At 40.0% G+C, this 20,769-nt stretch overlaps 2 protein-coding genes across 2 annotated transcripts in view; one reads left to right on the forward strand and one right to left on the reverse strand.

Moving 5' to 3' along the window:
* Positions 1–20,769, forward strand: part of LOC6030971 — a 79,684-nt gene that overhangs the window by 52,009 nt on the left and 6,906 nt on the right. Inside the window, exons 4-8 of the mRNA XM_038259466.1 lie at positions 18,045–18,145; positions 18,204–18,556; positions 18,618–18,935; positions 19,030–19,245; positions 19,327–19,905. Of these exons, the coding sequence (XP_038115394.1) occupies positions 18,045–18,145; positions 18,204–18,556; positions 18,618–18,935; positions 19,030–19,245; positions 19,327–19,905 (1,567 nt within the window). The remainder of the gene's footprint in view (positions 1–18,044; positions 18,146–18,203; positions 18,557–18,617; positions 18,936–19,029; positions 19,246–19,326; positions 19,906–20,769) is intronic.
* LOC6030972 (protein psiQ) lies at positions 548–17,836 on the reverse strand. Its single transcript, XM_001841772.2, has 8 exons — positions 17,631–17,836; positions 17,317–17,564; positions 12,619–12,847; positions 12,327–12,560; positions 12,006–12,256; positions 11,727–11,940; positions 11,505–11,646; positions 548–1,706 (listed from the first exon to the last, which is right to left on the reverse strand). The coding sequence occupies exons 1-8, from the start codon at positions 17,803–17,805 to the stop codon at positions 617–619; spliced, it is 2,583 nt and encodes an 860-aa protein (XP_001841824.2). The 5' UTR covers positions 17,806–17,836; the 3' UTR covers positions 548–616.

The following is a 20,769-nucleotide window of genomic DNA, read 5'->3' on the forward strand; positions in this document are numbered from 1 at the left end:
GCGGGTGGGAGATTTATGGGAGCGTTGGTAGCTATCATTTTTGATGATAGCTCGTCAGGGTCTTTGAAGCCTCTGCCGCACTGACGGCTAATGAGAATGTTTGCAAGTTGGAGGAGGTTGCATAATATGACATTGATAACGGACAGCAGTTATGTGAGTGGTTTGGACGGGAGGTTATGACTTTGTATCAGGTTTTGGATGTCGTTAATCTGTTTGAATAGTAGGCCGTTTGGATCATTAGTGCGAGTCATGTGATTTATGGAGCTGTTTTAAGATGAATGGCAAAATTGAAGTTTATACTGGTTTTTGTGATGCAAAAAAAACCTTTCACAAAAGTATGTTTATAATTTTTGAAAAATAATAAATTATGTTAAAGATTTAAAATAGATTTTCAAGAAGAGGTAAACTATTCGGGTCACGTGATTCAAAGCTTCTTCAACGCAGACGATTAATGCCACTCTCATTCACACTTTATTAGACTACTCAAAAGAGCCAAAGTGGGACGTTTTCACATTATTACCGTTTGCCGACTCACAACTCTTCAGTTGTGGGAACCACGAAATTAGTCATAATTCATCTCACATTTATTGAATGATGTCACATCGTCTCTTCTTCATCAACGCATGAGAATACTTCGCACGACCACGACGATGAGCAGCGCCAAATTACCCCCGACGACGAACCTTCCGTTGGCGGAACTCTTGATCGGAACGATTTCAGGTTTTGGAATAATGGTCGGCACGATTGCCGTCGAAACTCGCTTGTTACAGCCACTGAACAGACACTGCTCGCACGATTTTGACGATCCGCAGGTCGCGTCACGAGTTCCGGTGCCACACTTCCGGACCGTGTCTCCGTTTTCCTGGACCACGGTGAAGCACTTGTTGGCCGTGTTGTACGCCGGACAGTTCGAGGGTGTGCCAAGTTGGGCGTTCTTACATTCGGGCGTGGTTGTGGAGTCGCACTGGAAGCACTTGATCTGGATGGGGAACTCTAGCGAGTTGCACCGGGCCCGGGTGCTGCACATTCGGCAGTCAGTGCCGGCTTGACAGCGGGTCTTGGACGTTGAGTCCAGATCGCTGAAGCAGCCTCGTTCGGTTGCACCGGTTGAAGTCAGTCGCGAGTAACAGGCAGAGTTCTGGGGATCGTTACAAGGTTGAACAACAAAGTTGGACGCAGCCTCGACGCAATCCGGATCCGTTGAGCTGATGCACTGGACGCAACTTCCACTGGCCAAAACCTTCCCCGGTTCGTTACAATTCGCCGTCGAGCACTTTCTACAAAGATTTGCATTCCCGTTGCAAGTGGTCACAACAGCGCTACTCAACGAACTCAAACAACCCATCCAGGTCACCTTCCCGCTGGAATCCAACCGAGTTACGCAGCTATCACCTTGACTGTAATGCCCACAATACTCCACGCTGATCCCGTCATGCGAGTGACACTCCCCTTGGGCGCAACTGTAACAGGAGAGACGATCCGCCGGGAATACGACTCCGTTGCAACGGTTTGTCGTGCAGGTCGAACAGGAGGAATCTCCGGCGGCACATTGGGCCTGTTCCGCGGCGGTCAGACTTTGGAGGCAGCCACGTTTCAGGGCGTTGGTCGAGGTGGAGAAGAGCGTTGCGCACGTGGTGCAGTGGTCTACGGTGGTGATGGCCGACGGGTTCGTGGTGCAGTGACCGTCCACTGTTGATTCGCAGGAGCTGTGTGGGTTTGAACAAATATATTTTAGTGTTGGTTCTACTTGACAAACATGTTTCTGAACATTAACAAAACGAACTTAATCAACTCATGTGGTGGGTGCCTTCCTCACTCTTTACCAAAAATGGGTCACAAAAAAGAGCTTGTTTGAAAGCTTTTATCTAACCTATGCAACGATAGGTCACATCCGAATTGATCCAAACATAGTTTTCATACATATTAGTGAGATACGGATTTAATAAGGTATATAAATATCACTTGAGTGGTCATGACTTGAAAGAGGGTGCCAGATCGTCAATGTGTTGGGCTCGTTGGAAAGATCTTTCGACTAACAATCCAACGATACATAACATGATAATATTCAGTGCGATTTCCGGCCATTTATTCAACTTCCGAAAATATGAGAAAACACATTTTTATACATAACTTTTGCACTACTTATCAAAACCTCAAACAATTCAATAGCGACGTATAGGACCCTAAACCAACTCGAATGCGACAAAATCAGTTCAGTCAGTGCTGATAAAACTGTGTTACAATATTGGTCACATGCACTCAGACATTGGTTCAGTTTTCGATTCTGAGTTGATAGGTATACATGACGGTAGGTCTACGAGCTTTCTGAGGAAAGATCATTATTAGAGCAGGATTATAACCTTACCTCAGTAGGGAAGCTTCGCAAGTACAAAAATAGACTTTTACAATTACCAAATAATGAGTTAATTTTAAATTTGTTTCACTACTCTCACATAAAAAACACAAAGAATAATTGTATGCTTATAGTATACTATCAATATTATTCTTTTAAAATTATTTTTGAAAGTGCCAAAATCGCATCTGAGACAAATTTTGCAAGACCTACGGCAAAAAAAAATACCATCTTTTGAGCTATGACTCAAGTTGTTAATTTTTGGAAAATATGGTCAAAAATTTAAAAAATGGCTTCGTTTGAAGATGTAATCAAAAAATCTAAAATTGAGTTTCCAATCGAAAAATGCTTTATATAAATTTTGATATATTGCGCCGTTTTAGATCCATATCCACCAAAACAAAATGTTTTTGATAACATGGCTTGTTTAACCTGTTAAAGTCAAACCAAGCTTGACCATTTTTGAACATATTTGTCTCTGAAAAAAATGCTGTTAATTTGAATCCAAGATATTTACGATTAAAAAAATCGTTGCTGAGATGCAGCCACTGGAAAAATAAAAAAAAATCTCGTGTCGCCAAAAAAGCGTTGATTTTTTAAGTTAAAAAGTGCGTCTGATATTCAATGTCAAAAAATCACCGCATCGTATTTTTATTTATTTCTCGAATAAAAATATTTTCAAATGCAAGGGTTGTTTTCTTAATTAAAAAAATCATAAGGCTATTATAATTTTACGATACAGTTATTTTTTGACATACACTTTGAAAAACATTTTAAACAGCCTTATAGAAATGTTTTCGAAAAAGTATTTCCAGGGATGCTCAAGGTTGAATGACATTAACAGGTATAGTAAAAGTTATGTTTTTAGCTAAAAATCAAGTTTTAGTTGATTTAACTTGAAAACAGTGCACGATATTTATGTGAGGTACTTTTTGATTTTGAATAATTTTTCGCATTTTTTGTAACAATTTGAAAATAAAGACATTTTTCCCCCATTTTATTTGAAATATTTTTATTTTTTTCAAATGACAACACTGATTTTATGAAGAGTTGAATAAAAAATTGCGTATTCTTTTAGAATGTAGCTTTTTTTCTGAAAAGTTTTCGATACAGATTCAGAATATTGAGGTTACCTATGTTAGGTACAATTCTAACGTGGATAGCTGTATTTTTTTTTAATGAAAACTTATATGGATAAACCAATGACGCAAAATGGCTTCTTTTGTCATAGGGAAGGCCCTTACAAAGTTCAAGGCAAGTAAACAACAAATAAAAATTGTAGAAAATTGCTCAATTTTGCAATGTTCAATTGTTAAAATCTAGATTTTTTTTGAAAATGTTTATAGGACCTATTCAAAAAGAACCCCTTTCAATAATCCGAAAATGCGAGATTATTGGAATAATATTATTAATCAATGTTTGCATAGTTATATTTATCTAACTTTTAAACTTTTTAAATTTGTTTAAAAACACTTCTTGAGGTACCGTAAACTGGGGTGACTTTGATAGCCCGGGAAGACATTGATAGAAATTTGATTTGGCTGCTAATTTTGATACATCCAATGTAACAGTGCACAGCAAAAAATCCGATGGTAAAATCGCATGCAAAAGCATGCATATCACCTTCGTCAAAATAAACACTTAATATTACACACTACATGTACAATTTTTGCAAACACAAAAAAAAGTTGCAACCGACGGGATTCAAACCCAGCACCAACAGTACGGGCTTGCGCCTTAGCCCACTCGGCCATCAGACCGATGAAAAGCTGTAAGGATAAACGTATATATGAGCTTGATATTTCGGTCATGAAGGTTTCCCATACTGATGGGCTACATATTTCAGGGTGTAATATTACATAGAATTTCATAAAATAATGCACAAATTATTTTACACCGAGGCTTTTTACACGCAGCTGGATTACTACTTTTTTAGCTGTGTGACATTTTTGCATTTATGTTCGATAATAAGCTATCCCTTAATGCTTACATACTCAAAATTCTCAAAAAATATTTAGATATAATTTTGACGGACATTTGAAAAACCTATCAAAGTCACCCCGGGTTATCAAAGTCACCCCAGTTTGCGGTACTTTGAATACTCTTTCTACCAATGATTCCATACAATTTCGTTCGTATTTATTTCATAATTTTATTTTGCAAAAAATGTCTTTCGCCTATAATTGTTACTCTGGTTTACAATAACCTGTATAAACTTTTTACGAAATCTCGAAAACAACAAGAAATGAAATGTAAATCTTGACTGTTTAAAGAAATTTCCGATTTTTCGTAGTTCAGTATTGGAAAAATCGGACAACTGTCCCAACTATTTTATTCGATGTTGTCTGCAGTTGGCACTGATTTTCAATTCAAATACTTTCCAAAAGTGAGATCCTCAAAGCAAATTTGTAAAGGAATCGAAAAAGATAATTTTAATCCTGAAAAGTTGTCTTTACCAAATAACATGGCACACCCACCTAAGCCTCTACATCACAATCCCGCTTCTAGGAGGGCTTCATTTTAAAAAATCGTCTAAAATCCATTTTTCAACCAAGGTTTTATCTTCTAAAAGTATTGGGAAGAAAAACCTTTAAAATTGTGAAAAGCATGCAAAATAATAATAATGAAAAAGATACTTAAAAACATAAAACAATAAATACCGTCAGTGGGGGTGACATTGGGTCTGGGGGGTGAGATTGGGTCAAAGTGATTTTTTACGGATTTTACCATTTCTCAGGTTCTTCTCAATGAAAATGAATTCTTTTGAAAGGGTTGTGTAGGGGACATCTTAAGATGACTTCGCTGAAAAAATCTCGTTCCTAGAACAAATCCTGTTATTTTGGCAGATGTCTAAAGTTGGGGTACGTTTTTGGCCAAAAATGACCTCTCGAAAAATCATTTTTCTAATATTTTTGTAAGAATTGCTCAAAAACTACCCAAATGTTTGAAAATCTCCACTTCAAACATTGAAACATTGAAACACTGTTGCATGACTTGTTTTTACCATATCGTTGTTGTCGCAGATAAGGCGTGTACATAATAATGTTTTGTAGAGATAGCTTAGAATATCAGAATTAGTGCGCAATATTTTAGAGAAGTCATTTATGACCATTTGTATTATTAGTGTCGAGTTTCGAACGAGCGACGACGCTCACGAAGCAAGAGCAACATCGGTGTGCTTTGAAATAGACAAGCAATGCGTGTGCGACTGTATTAGTGCGTCGCGAGCGTTGAGTGTAGTCGACGCAACGCGAAGCGTTGGTGTTGAAAAGAGAGAATGCGAAACACACGAAGGCGGCGCGGGAGATAGAAATTAGAGTGTTTTGTATGTGTCTGTGCACATCGGATCGTTGGTAGCGGGAGAGTAGCTTTGGTGCATCGCAAATCAGAGAGAGGTCTTTAGTCTGGTTTTCAGTGTTGAAGCGAGCAGTTTAGTTTCAAGTGGTGGGTGGTGGGATCTTGAAATAAAGAAAAGACTCTCGCTCGGTTTAGGCCAAAAACTACGACAATGGCACAGTTGGTAGAATTTAGTGTTTAAAAATAGAATACCTTCGAAAAAAATATGTTCTATGGTCCCCCACCCCCCCAAGTAGTGTAAATTGTGAAAAGGTGAGCAAGTGATACAATACGAAGACTAGGAGCAACCGGTAAGTTATGCTTGAGATTTTGTTGGACAATTGGAAGAGACGACAACCCACAGTGATGTGTTTGTGCTGAGTCGGGTGAGTGTAGAGCCGACCGACAACGGGTGTATGCGTGCTCATGCTCTGTTTCGGGCCGATGTTGAGTTAAAAACGTGCCGAAATATTTGATTTTCTAAGTTGTGTTTTGGCATCAAGTTGATCAAACACTGAGGGGAGATTTCAAGAATGTTGTTTTCTGCATTGTTTTGTAGAGGCATTGGTTCGATTTCGTGAGGATTTCATGATTTGCGTATCATTTTACGTTTCCTTTTATTAAAATTTAAAGTTGAAGGATGCGTTGTTGTGCGGAGGATTGATTGTTTGGGTTGACAGCTGAATGTTTGTAAATGGAAAAAGATAGATCAGTGTGAGACGACCGTTGTTTGCAGGTCAGCAATGCGGAGAACTGTGAGACGAGTGTTGCACTTTGTGACGGAACTTAAGCGTCGAGCTATTTCCCTGTAGATTGGATTGGTACGAAAGCTGTTCGATGTAACACCGATTTTTTGTTGGCCTGGTGTTGATTGAGCTTTACAATTGGCCTGTTTTGGTACGACACCAGACTGGAGTACTATTATCTGTAGAACGAATTGATTTTAGATTACTCCGATATTCTGATAATGTTTCGATCAAAGTCTGGATGAAATGGCACGAGTTTTCTTATAAAATAAGAGTTTTGGTCATGGTAAGTTGTGGTACGACTGTAATTATTTGAACATGATGGGAAAAATCGTGAGATGAGCGTTGCTCGTTGGACACGAGGAGGAAATCGTGAGACGACCGTGGCTCGTTGGTCACGAGGAGGAAACCGTGAGACGAGCGTTGCTCGTTGGACACGAAGAGAAAATCATGAGATGAGCGTTGCTCATTGGACATGAGGAGGAAATCGTGAGACGAGCATTGCTCGTTGGTCACGAGGAGGAAACCGTGAGACGAGCGTTGCTCGTTGGATACGAGGAGGAAGCCGTGAGACGAGCGTTGCTCGTTGGACACACAAATCGTGAGACGAGCGTTGCTCGTTGGACACGAAGAGAAAATCATGAGATGAGCGTTGCTCGTTGGACATGAAGAGGAAATCGTGAGACGAGCATTGCTCGTTAAACACGAAAAGAAAACAATGAGACGGGCGTTGCTCGTATGATACGAGGAAAATCATGAGAGGAGCGTTACTCGTTGGATACCATGAGGAGAAAGAATATTCTCGATTTCATTGGTAAGTTTTCAAACGAGCACTTACAATGAACTCACTTTCTTGAGCGATGAACTCCAATGCATGTAAAAAGTCACAAACAGGAATCAGGAAGTACGAAATAGGACGCGAATGTCAAGAAAATGAAGGAATTCGACGATAAATGGGAGAGAATTGAGCGAAAAGAGACCGGAAATAGACATTTTTCTCTCAATTCTCTCTCGTTTTGCACAAACGATGAACGTTTTGACCGAACGATGATCATTTTGCTTCGTGCGTGTTTGAAAAGATCTGAGTGAAAAGATAATATTTTGTGAGACGAGCGTTGCTCGTTGGCCACATCAGAGTGTTTGTGAGACGAGTGTTGCTCGTTGACCACATCGGAGTGTTTGTGAGATGAGCAGGACTAGCGTTGCTCGTTGGCATCAAGGGTATTTTGTAAGGTGAACGTTGCTCATTGAACGCGAAAAAGAGAGAAGCTCTTTAGCAAGAACAGAGTGATTGTAAGACGAGCGTGGCTCGTTGGCCTTAACAATGTGTTTGTATGACGAGCGTTGTTGGTCGTTGGCCAAACGGGTGTATTGGTGAGACTAGCGTTGCTTGATGGCCGTAACGAGGTATCTGTTAAACGGACGTTGCTCGTTGGCTATAGGCTATAATATATATATGTTTTGTGACTTCAGATGAAGAGGGTGAAGTATAAAGGTTGATAAGACGAGCGTTACTAATTTGCTACGGAGATCGAGGTTCATGGGAGGAGCGTGACTGTTGGCTGCAGGTTTGAAATTAGTTGGAGTTGTTCAACCTTTACGATGAAGCCTTTCTGTGGGTTTGTAGAGAAAACTAGAGGTGGAATAGGAAAAATAGTCGAGTTTGATGAAATCAATCACTTATGATGGAGGGTAGATTGATAAAATATACGCTTACGCTTCGGGCTTTGGTTGAGTTTCCGGAAAGAATTCAGAAATTATAGTTGAGTTTTTGGGGATGAAGCTGGTTGCTAACGGGAGGAATTGTGGAATTCAGGTTTACCAGTCGGTTTGAGGCAAAACATTTTAAGTTGGAGCATATTTGTAGGGAGATGTTAAATGGTTTTCATTGCGAACGAGAATTGTCGTGAGTTTGAGAGTGTCTTTCAGTTAAAGGGGGCTGGGGAGAATTTTAGAAAAATTGGTTTTGAGCGGTTATAATCAATGTGTTTATGAATTTGAGTCAGTTTGTGGCGTGAGTTTGAGAAAGGGTAGCTTGAAGGCTTACATGAGTTGTATTGGAGCCTTTGATTGAGTTCTGAAGAGAATTAAAAAAAAAATAAGTTTGTTGTGATTGACATTCTAGGGAGAGTTTAAAGATTATGATGAGCGAAAAATCGCTGTGCTCAAGAATTTGATTTCTGGTGAGAATTAAAAATGAGCGTAACGCACAGAATGATCGATGTGCTTGAGAGTTTGATCAGTTTCATGTGAAGTTTTGAGGAGCGGTATTTGATGGTCTTGATTTCAGGGAGGAATGATTTGTTTTCTAGGCAGATTTGTTTTTTCTTAGTAATGAAGGGATTATGATTGTGAGCGGAAAATCGCTGTGTTTTGGAATTTGGTCAATGTTGATAATTTGAAAGATGATGATTGCGGGCATCGATGTTTTGACAAATTCAATCAGTTTGATGCGAAGACTTTAAAAAGAGTATTCTTCTAGCGAGAATTAAAGATGATTGTGAGTAAAGGAATCACTGTATTTATAAACGTCATTTCGAGTAGGAATTAGAAGATGAGGATTGCGAGCAGGAGTAATATATGTGTGGAGAGACTTGAGAAGCGGTAGCCTGAGGACCCACACAACTTTCTGTTAATGCCAATTATTGAACTTCTAGAGAGAATTAAAAGATGATTGAGCGCCGGAATAATCGTTTTGTTTGGTTTGAGGCAAAGATTTGGTTATCGGTAATCGATATGGCGCATTGGTTGTTTTGAAAAAGTAGTCTAGAAATGATCGATGTGTTTGGGAAATTCGTTTAATTTGAAGCAAGTGGCCTAAGAGCCTTCACGTCTAAGTTGGAGCCTAGACTGGAGCCTGTGATTGTGTTTCAAGAGAGATGTTAAATGTTGATCATTGCAATCGAGAACTTTCGTGAGTTTTAGAGCGTCAGTCAGTATCACATTTCTGTAGAGAATATAAGAAAAGTTGGTTTTGAGCGATAATAATCGATGTGATTATGAATTTGGGTCAGTTTGTGGCGTGGATTTGAGAAAGGGTAGCTTGAAGGCTTACATGAGTTGAATTGGAGCCTTTGATTGAGTTCTGAAGAGAATTCAAAAATGAGTTGGTTTTGATCGATGATGACTTGATTGAAATTCAGGGGAGAGTTTAAATATGGCGATTGTGTGCAAAAACTGCTAGGCTTAAGATATTGATTCCTAGTGGAAAAATGATTTCTAGTGAAAAAAGAATGATGATAACGATCAAAATAATCGATGTGTTTGAGAATTTGAGGAAGATTTGATTGACAATTTAGGGAGAGTTTAAATATGATGATTGTGAATAAAAAGTGCTCTTTTTCTTCAGAATTTGATTTCTGTGAGAATTTAAAGAATGATTGTAGCGAGAAAAAAAAAGATGTACCTGAGATTTTTTATCAGTTTGACAGTTTGCTGCAAATATTTGAAGAGTGGTATTTGGTAGTCTTGATTTGTTTTCAAGGAGGAATGATTTGTTTCTAGGGTAATGAAGAAATAATGAATGCGAGTGGGAAATCGCTGTGCTTTGAGATTTAATCTCTGTGGTTGATGATGATTTGGCGAGTTTCGATGTGTTTGATAGTTTTAATAAGTTTGATGCGAAGATTTAAAAAAGAGTCCTGATGACCTATCCGCATTGCGTTAGAGCGTTTGTTTGATTACCTAGAGAGAATTTAAAGATGATTGTGAGTAAAGAAATGACTGTGCTAAAGATTTTATTTTCTGGCGAGAATGTTTCATTCAATTTGATGCAAAGATTTAGGAAACGGAGGCTTAATGACCCACAGGGCTTTATGTTGTATCATTCGCCTGAATTTTTAGGAAGAATTTTACGATGATGATGAGTAAAAATTTGCGATGAGAAATTCTGTCAGTTTTAAGGACGGTTGTGGCTGTTTTTTTCTCTGTTAAACAGAGTACAGGAGAAGGAAAATGTCGCAGATAAGGCGTGTACATAATAATGTTTTGTAGAGATAGCTTAGAATATCAGAATTAGTGCGCAATATTTTAGAGAAGTCATTTATGACCATTTGTATTATTAGTGTCGAGTTTCGAACGAGCGACGACGCTCACGAAGCAAGAGCAACATCGGTGTGCTTTGAAATAGACAAGCAATGCGTGTGCGACTGTATTAGTGCGTCGCGAGCGTTGAGTGTAGTCGACGCAACGCGAAGCGTTGGTGTTGAAAAGAGAGAATGCGAAACACACGAAGGCGGCGCGGGAGATAGAAATTAGAGTGTTTTGTATGTGTCTGTGCACATCGGATCGTTGGTAGCGGGAGAGTAGCTTTGGTGCATCGCAAATCAGAGAGAGGTCTTTAGTCTGGTTTTTAGTGTTGAAGCGAGCAGTTTAGTTTCAAGTGGTGGGTGGTGGGATCTTGAAATAAAGAAAAGACTCTCGCTCGGTTTAGGCCAAAAACTACGACAGTTGTATTTGAGCATCATTTAAGTTTCATTTGACGCAATGACACCCCCTCTAAGGGGTGAGATTGGGTCAATTTTCAAACAGTTGGCATTTAAGGTAGTGTTCATCAAAATCCACCGTATTTTGGGAAAAGAACAAATCTACGTTGAAAGATTTTCAATGTTATTTAAATTGTTTTTGTTATTAAGAAAATACGAGAGGTGTATCGTTTTTTGACCCATAGTCACCCCACGGTAGGCAAAAAGTAATGATAGCTCAAATAGACTAAACAAGATAATAGCAAATTATAATATTAAAAATTAATCAAGAAAAGCATAAAACAAATGAATCAAAGTTTCTCGTAGAACAAAAGTTGCTCAAAATGACCACGGATCAAGGAAAAAATAAAAAAAATAAATCGAGAAGAGAATTGGGCATTAGAGGGTTACATGACAAAAAAACATGTAATCAAATCGAGGAAAATTTTGTGATGAATCAATCGCCTACTATGTTATTGTTTCGAGCAAACAAACCCTTGATAAAATCAATTTAAACAAACTACCAAAGCGCCCGCAAATATTGAGCTGATTTCGACAAATAACCGACAAAACAGAAATCCCACACCGATAAATCGCTATACTCACAAACACTCGAGATAATTGAACGTGATGGCCTGCTGGTTGCAGTTGTTGGCCCAGCAGAAGTCGCACTTGTTGCTGTTGGCCTCGCAGAAGGACACTTCCGCGGCCGTCATCGATGACTGGCACTTTTTAGTGATGATTGCCCCTGCGAAAACGAGCAAAACGAGAAAAAAAAAGCATCAACTTCCGCACTGAACGCCCAAGGTACGGTGACCCCATCGTTACCATTGTTTGCGATCTGGACGCAGCTATCGGCCGGATTTGGACAGTACTGATCGGCGGTATTTCCGACCACACACTGGATTCGATCCGTCGGGAAGATGGCCTTGTTGCAGGCTGCCCCATTCTCGATGGCACACGTTTGGCAATTTTCCGTCGAGTCGCATTCCAGCGCATCGGTTGCCGATCCAAGACAGCCACGCTCCGTGACGGAACCAATCTGGAGGGCGAAACAGGCGGTTGTAGAATGTGTTGAAATGTCAAAGAGCATTGAGGTTGACTTACGACTCTCGTGTAGCACTGGGCATCGGCGCTGACTTCGGTAGTAGGCGCTGGACACTGAACCGGACTGTTTGGTGCGGTGATGCAATTTGCGTCAAACACTGAAGAGCAGTACTCGCACTTGTGGTCCACGTGACTGACGAGATTGCAGACGTCGTCCGCGCATAGCTGGCAACTTTTATCATTCTCGTCTTCGCACTGAGCTTTTTTCGCTTGACTGAGCTGAGATTTGCACCCTCGAAGCACCGGATTGACTGTCAGGAAGAATAAAAATGAGATTGAAACTATGTAATAACTTAGCAAGCGATTTCATATTTGTCGTACATCCATCAAACATGCTGAAGCAAACATCGTCAGAGTTGTGACAGGTTTCAATATTCACGGAGGTCTGAAGACAGCCGGTTCCTTCGCAATGGTAACATTTCCGACTTGTGGCCGTATTCAGCTCGGCCTTGTTACATGCGTTCATTCCACAGTAGGAACATTTGTCCGGATTAGCCTGGCAGAACGTCTGATCCGTGGTCGCCATGGCACCTTCGCAGCTTTTCACATAAGTTCCTGTCAAATATCATAATCAGTTAGATCCGCATCCAAATATCTCCAAGTAACTCCTCACCATCACTCCGCTGCAGCGTAACGCAGCTATCATACGGCAGAGCGCAGTACTCGGTACTGGTCTGAGCGTTACATTCGGCGGCACCACTGCACGAGACGCACATTTGCCGACCAGCTGGGAATACGGCGGTGTTGCATCCATTGCCGGTACAGGTCTGGCAGGTTGGGCTCGTGCACTCCTCCAAGGTTCGTTCCGATTCGACGCAACCACGTTCCGTTGTGCTGCCAATCTGATTTAAGAACCAAGAGATTTTTTTTTATTTCCTGGCAAGATTTGTCTCCAAATTGTCGAGATTAATTTAATTCCTGTCTAATTGGTACAAGAGAGGACACCGTGTAATAAACCGTGACATTCAAGGGTTTATTTCCGTAGGCGTACTGAGCCTTATCCCCAAATATGAGCTTGGACGTTACCCGAGCATGGGTAAATAACAAGGGAAATGCGTAATAATACCTTTCTCTGGTATCAATACCACATTTTGGTATTCCTGGACCCTTTAAAATTTGTCTTAAGGTTTATGCAAGAGCAAAATGTGGTATCATACCAATTTAAGGTATTGTTTTGATATTGCAAAATTGCAGAATTTGCATTTTGGTATTCTTTTGGTATTACAGTATTTTATCAAATTCCTCTGAAACTATGGGAAAATTTTGACCAATTTTGACAAAATAATTAGTTTTGCGCTAAAATGATGTCTCAAAGCGAATGCACAGTGGTTCAAAAGGCTGTTTTGACGAACTTAATTGATTAGAGCAAAAAGTAAGCATTTTCGTGCTTTGACATGTTCTACAACTTTGTTCAGCGTTGTCATTGCCTACTTTTGGTGAAATTTGTTTTTCAAAATACTCATCACAGCAGGCTATGGAATTTCTAACTTTTGACAGTTAAGAGATAGAGCTTTGGTGTCTTCGGCAAAGTTGTAGGGTTGAAAATTTCCACAAACTTTGTAGAAGACGCCAAAGCTCTATCTTTGCTTTGAATACCAGTTTTGGAACCTTTTTCATAAATCCCTGCCAAAAAACAGTTTTTTGACTAAAACTATGTTGAACTTTGATTTTAGACGATTACAATGTTCAGAAGAGTTGTCAGTAATATCAAAACAAACAACTTTGTCGAAGACGCCAAATTGATTGGAGCTATATGTGATGAGTTATAGCAAGATTTTGTGATGATTTAGCTGGTTTTCGAGCTCGGTATACAAAGCCTCGGGCAAATTTGGGCAAAAACCCATACAATAGGCTTCAAGTATGACTATTCTACTACAAAATGTCGGGTGAATCATTCGTCCGAAGGTTTACGGTCATTGATTTCCAAGCACTTTAATTTATTTTATTTTTGATGACCATTTAAATGCATTTAGGACACTTTTAAGGCACATTAGCCATTTTTGCGATTTATTCGGCAACACGAGGCGTGTAGGCCAGACTCTTGTGAAAATTTTGATGTATTGGAAGTCTACCCCCTAAAGAAATGACTTGAATTGTGAAATTTGTTTAAAGTCAGGATGGCACATTTTGGTATTATTTTGGTATTGAAAGGTTTCATCAAATTCCTCTGAAACTATGGATTTTTTTTATAAATTTTGACGTGATAATTAATTTTTAATTGACTTGAAACCCAAAAATGTTAAAGCTGATTTTCAAATTTTATTGATATACCCACTAAGATTAAAAAAAAATGTTAAAATTTCTCTAAGTTGGGGTAACGAAATACTTTGAAAAACGAGTTAATCAACAGATTATTGAATTTTGGTGAATTTCAATCCTAATTTTTCAATCTTGTTATTTTCAAGAACTTCAAGCACAGGCCGTTCATCAATGACAAATGAATTCGATGTGGTGAAGAATATCACTAAGAACAACGTGGAATCATCAGGTGAGTAGATTTAGCTGTTGCATATGGATCATTTTTGTTTTTTCACTAACTGCAACTGCTGCACTAAAAATGGTTTGAAAATACCAAATTTTGGTATTACTTGTGCAAATACCAGCGACCAAAATGTGCTCTTTGTTGCCCAGTAAAATACCATGAAATCATACCAAAATCATGTGTGTGGAAGACCACAGGAATACCAAAATCTGATTTTCCAAGGGCGCGGGAATACCTAAAAATAAAACCATGGCAATACCAAGTGTTGGTATTCGAGCAATGTTCAAAAATCCAGAAGACCTCAACTTGGTATTGAAATGGTTTTATTTGAGGTATTATTTTACCCTTGGAATAACATGGTTTGGTATTGTTGTGCCCTTCCACATACAAGACTTTGGTATGATTTCATAGTATTTTACCATCTATTACTGGGCAACCAAGGGCACATTTTGGTCTCTGTTATTTGCCCAAGTAATACCAAAATTTGGTATTCCCGTGTTATTTACCCCTGCTCGGGTACAGGAGCTGGCGCTTTGCATTTTAATTTTAAATGCACTTTTAATCATAACTTCTATTTTGCGAGTCCATTTCTCATCATTTCGTTGGCACACACATCCACACGCAAGATGAGAGCTTAACTGCTGAATGAAAGTCGCCATCAATATCTTTTCACTTGCGCTAACTGTTTCAAAGCGCTTAATATATAAAAATGCTTCCAACTATCGGCAACATGTTCTTTTGAACATTAGTTAGTCACTCACTTGAAAAATAATCCCGAAACATGTAAATAATTAGCAAGCGCCATCCAAAAAACAAACGCGCAAAATCTTTTGACAACCCATTCCAATCGAAGGCCGAAGAAAACCGAGCGAGAAGCGAAGGTAAATAAAGAACAAAGGGTGGCCACCAACACCAGCAGCAGCGCCTGTTTGAGTGAGCCAGTGATGCCAGGAAACTTTCTCTATAAATGCAGCTTTTCGTGAGTGTTCCCTTAAAATTTCATCACAATTGGGTACTAAAGCCCTTTGTCAATTTTTATGTACAGCGATTAAAAACACGCTTAAAAACCATTTCTGATCACTTTTTTCTTATTTTAATGCAAAAAAAAGTTGACGAGACAACATTTTTTCGATGGATCAACTATGGTCCCCTTGGAAAGAGCTGTCAAGTAGGACCTTTTCTGTCAAAAAGGACCGCGAGGTTAATTTTCCAAAATTGATTTAAAAAACCATTTTAAACTCTTTATGGTCGTACACAGGATCATTGTACTCAGAAAAATAAGCTTTATCGCTGTAAACAATAATATCAGCAATCTAAGCTTCATTTTAGGACCCAATTGGCAGCACTAAGCAGACTCAAAAGAGCGCTAGAAGAAAAAAGAACTAAGCTGAAAATAGAAAAATAGGCGTGGCCCAGCCTAAAACAAAGGGCCATATTGAGTTAAGGACGCCATTTTGTGCCGCTCACACTGCCTCACCTTTTTACCTTCACAGATCCCCAAAATTCGATTTCAATCCTGAGATATTCAACAAAACCCGAAAAAACTCCGTGCATTGTTGTCACTTTTCATGCGAAAGAAGTTTCAATCTTGTCGTGCTATCTTGACACAGCCTGAAAATTAATGCAAGTGCGACAATTGGCCAAAGGGATTTCAGGTCAGAACGCGTTTGACGCACGTACAAGTTAGACTAACGTTAACATTTGTAATTATAACTCGAGACTCCAGCAACCAAATTCAACCAAACTTCGAGGAAATGCACATAATGGTCAACCAAACAAAACGTATTTGTTATTGTTTACATTGCGTGCTCTCGTTTTTGTTTATTCAAGGAGGAGCCGGACCTCAGACATTTAGATGAAAATGATGTCCGGGTCTTTTCGGCGATCACCGTTAGTTAGATAATTGTAAGACCTTTCCAACGAGCTCAACACATTGAAGATCTGACAACCCTATCAAAAGTTTTAAGCACTTAAGTGTTTTTATATACATTATCTAAGCCGGATCTCAGATATGTTGATGAAAAAGTTGTCCGAATCTATCAAGCGACCCATCGTTGGATGGGTAATCAAACGACCTTTCCAATGAATAGAAAAGATTTAAAATCTGACAACCCTATCAAAAGTATATTAAGGCTCTGGAAGGCATCATTCCAGATCGGACATGTTTGTTTAACAAAATCATTCAAATCTTGATTCAGAATGCTTCAATCAAAAAAGGGGCTTCTTTGTGTTGTTTGTAGAAGCATTCTATATATCGTGATTTGTTTTTTTATTTCGATTTACTTTTTCTGGACCCTGAATTCAGAATCATCATTGACGGTCATTGCCCCAAAAGTGAAGGACACCTTCTACGACCTCAATGCGAGGAAGACATCAACCATCTTAAGGTGGATTAAGTATAGTGTTTTTGTAATAATGCTTTTTTACGGGCAAAATCCCATTTAAAATTCAAATGCAAAGCACCAGCACCTTCAAAGTCCAATCAAACTCTTATTTGGGATTTAGGCTCAGTACGCCCACCGGAACAAGACTTTAAATGTCCGCCAAAAAGTAAGCGCCACCGTGACCACCGACTCTAATTTTATCTAAAAATTCTCGCATACTTTTCCATTAGGTCCTATCTACATAAGAACGGAACCTATGGCGCATTGGTTCCGTTGGGTATTTGAAGGACGTGTAGATTAAGCTATTAACCATTTTTGAAAAACCAAAGGCTCTTACGTCCTTTTAAAAACTAATGCGAGATTTTTTTTATTTGAATACACTTAATATTTTGAATAAATACTCTTAAACAGTAAATTAAGCTATACGAAAAAAACAACTACTTACAATTCTCGTATAACACTGCGCCTTCGTCAAATCCACCGAAGCCGCCTCACACTGCATTGCTGGGAGATCCTGCGCATTGCTGATGCACTGTCCGTCTGCAGTCGACGTGCAAGAGACACACTTGTGGTCGGTTCGGCTAAGCCCGTTGCAGTATTCCTCCTGACACCTGGCACAGTCCCCTCCGCTGCAATCAGCAACCGAGACTTCACCTCCCAACTCCGACCAACATCCGCGGCGCGTTAGAAGAACTAGGATTTAGAAGGGTTAGCATTTCTTTGAGTATTTGTAAATTTCTTGAAGAATTTTCCTCTTACATCCATTAAATTGGGAAAAGCACACTAGATCGCCATCCGGACATTGCACTACGTTTCCCAAAGTGGCCTCGTTGGTGCAGGTTGCTCCGTTACACTGGAAGCAATTCAGAGCAGACACCGATCTTGAGCCGAACACGCTTAGTACTACCACTAAAACTACACTTTTTGGGGACATTTTGAACACCAACCGATCTTACGCACTACACACTAGTGACCAGCTACCGGTCTTGAACAGCCGTTTTATACCACTTCATGAAGTGTGTTTGTATTTTGAGAACAAATTTGCACAGATTTAGAATTGATAAAAAAGCTTTGATAAGATTGATTTGTTGACCATCTCGAGAGTACCTCTCAAAAGATAAGTGACTTAGTTCGCGTGACTTACCGTTGGTTCTACTTTCTCTTCATTTGCAGGGCGGCTTCCGGCTTGAAGTTCTGGACCAGAAGGAGAAACCTATTCTGACTCTGACTCCAGTGCCTGCCAAGGGTAAACCATTCCTCCGTGAGGATGTTACGTAAGTCACCCGATGCGTAGTCCTACTCCAATCCGTTCTAAACGAGCTTCCTTCGCAGTGCTCAGCAGTACCAGGTATCGCTGCCAAAGGACTTCACCTGCCCGGACTGCAGCATCCGATTGACTCGGCAGGCCGACGAATGGGGTGGCAACTACCTGTTCTGGTCCTGTGCCGATGTGGACATTGTCCAGCGCAAGGAGTACCGGGAGACCTGCTCCGGCCACGGCAAGTTCATCGCTCGATGCAAGTGCGAGAAGAAGTACTACGGCAATCGGTGCGAGTACTGGGACGAGTGTGTCACCAACCAGGACTGCGGCCTGCAGGGAACCTGCGTCGATCTGGGCGGAACCTCGCAACCCCGCAAGCAGTGCTACTGCCGACTCGGATGGTTCGGACCGGGGTGTAGCAAGAGTGAGTCATCGTTATCAACAGCTTATATCTCACTGTATTGACTCTTCAAATTCTTTCTCAGAATCGCCCATCAAGTCAACGGACATCGACTACACTCTGTACAAGCAGAAGACCCTGTCCCCGGCACTGGACGTGTACTGGCGCATCTTGAAGGAGCAGGCGGAAATCGAGGTGGTCCTCAAGGCCAACGGAACGTCCTGGGTTGGTCTCGGATGGCGACCACGGCGACTAACGGCCGAGTGTAAAAACTTCCCGTTGATTGGCGCTGCTGGAGGTAACGAAGCGGGATCTGCCGAACCCGAACCAGGTGCAGAGCCCGAGCCAGAAACGAGCGCAGAACCAGAGCCAGCGACCGAACCGGGGCCCGCCACGGAACCAGGTATGATATGAAAGCTTGAGTGTGTGTGGAGTTCGCGTTGATTTACGTAACGTTTTGGTTTGAACCACTAACCCCCGGCCTCCGTTGTACATAGAACCGGAAAGCACGGCCGAACCGTCCTCAGAACCCGCTTCGGAACCGTCGGCCGAACCCACGTCCGAACAAGGACCGCATCCAGAGCCCGAGGTGTCCTCCGAACCGGAACCGGAGAGCACTTCCGAACCGGAACCATCCGCTGAAAGCACCGCCGAACCGAGCTCGGAACCGAAGGCGGAACCCAAGTCCAAGAAGACCAAGCGTGCCACCGGAGGTGAGAGTTGTTTGAGTGTACTTTTTCGAGTGTTTGTCTTCCAGACTTCTTCCAGACATATTAATGAAACCTCTCTTTTAGACTCCCGCCCACCAGCGAGCGAACCCGAGCCAAAATCCGAGCCCAAGTCCGAGCCAGCGTCCGAACCGGAGCCCAAATCGGAACCCAAGTCCGAGCCGTCCTCCGAGCCGGAACCCAAGGCGGAAACCACGGCCAAGCCCAAACCAAAAACCACCAACCCGTGGACCCCCCGGCACGACTTCAACCCGATGGACTGCACGGACATCGTGATCGGAACGGCCCGTGGGGAAACTCACCGAGTGTGGGACTACTACACCCGGGATCGCTCGACGCCACGAGTGGACACCTTCTGGGGTGGCAAGTCGGACTTGACCGCCACCGGTGGGTTCGAGGTGGACGGCACCACGACGATCGTGTTCCGCCGGAAGCTGGCGGCCAACGAACCGACCGATCACTCGATCGTGGACGATCTGATGCACGTAATCTGGGCCAAGGGACAGGAACCGGGTGAGTACGTGCACTCGCCACCGTCCGGGCTGGAGAAGGACTCGGCCAGCGTGAGGGAGTTTTACGTGCGGGATGAGCTGAAGTACCACGGACATCGGATGCAGCGGGGAGTGACGCAGATTAACTTTTTGGGTGAGCACTGAGAGAAAAAAATCTCAATTTCTTTTCACAAAACTATAAAAAAAATATATAGAAAAAAGAATTTTGAGATTTTAATATATCTGTAATTTGAAAATCCAATAATTTTATGAATTTTAAGAATTTAAAGAATTTTATGAATTTTAAGAATTTAAAATTTTTTATGAATTTTAAGAATTTTATTATTATTAGTTTTATTAAAGACACTTTACCATTGCAATAGCATTTTTTTATGAATTTTATGAATTTTAAGAATTTTAAGAATTTTAAGAATTTTAAGAATTTTAAGAATTTTAAGAATTTTAAGAATTTTAAGAATTTTAAGAATTTTAAGAATTTTGAGAATTTTAAGAATTTTAAGAATTTTAAGAATTTTAAGAATTTTAAGAATTTTAAGAATTTTAAAATTTTAAGAATTTTAAGAATTTTAAGAATTTTAAGAATTTTAAGAATTTTAAGAATTTTAAGAATTTTAAGAATTTTAAGAATTTTAAGAATTTTAAGAATTTTAAGAATTTTAAGAATTTTAAGAATTTTAAGAATTTTAAGAATTTTAAGAATTTTAAGAATTTTAAGAATTTTAAGAATTTTAAGAATTTTAAGAATTTTAAGAATTTTAAGAATTTTAAGAATTCTAAGAATTTTAAGAAATTTAAGAACTTTAAGAATTTTAAGAATTTTAAGAATTTTAAGAATTTTAAGAATTTTAAGAATTTTAAGAATTTTAAGAATTTTAAGAATTTTAAGAATTTTAAGAATTTTAAGAATTTTAAGAATTTTAAGAATTTTAAGAATTTTAAGAATTTTAAGAATTTTAAGAATTTTAAGAATTTTAAGAATTTTAAGAATTTTAAGAAT

This window comes from Culex quinquefasciatus, chromosome 3 (assembly GCF_015732765.1).
Source record: "Culex quinquefasciatus strain JHB chromosome 3, VPISU_Cqui_1.0_pri_paternal, whole genome shotgun sequence".
Taxonomy (NCBI): domain Eukaryota; kingdom Metazoa; phylum Arthropoda; class Insecta; order Diptera; family Culicidae; genus Culex; species Culex quinquefasciatus.

Bases quoted from the DNA above. Each gene is read 5' to 3' on its own strand.
- LOC6030972 (XM_001841772.2), bottom strand. From the start codon at position 17,805: ATGTCCCCAAAAAGTGTAGTTTTAGTGGTAGTACTAAGCGTGTTCGGC. The intron at 12,257-12,326 runs GTACGACAAATA...TCTTCCTGACAG, and splicing joins CTTCAGCATGTTTGATGGAT to TCAATCCGGTGCTTCGAGGG. The intron at 11,647-11,726 runs GTAACGATGGGG...TCGTTTTCGCAG, and splicing joins CGTCCAGATCGCAAACAATG to GGGCAATCATCACTAAAAAG.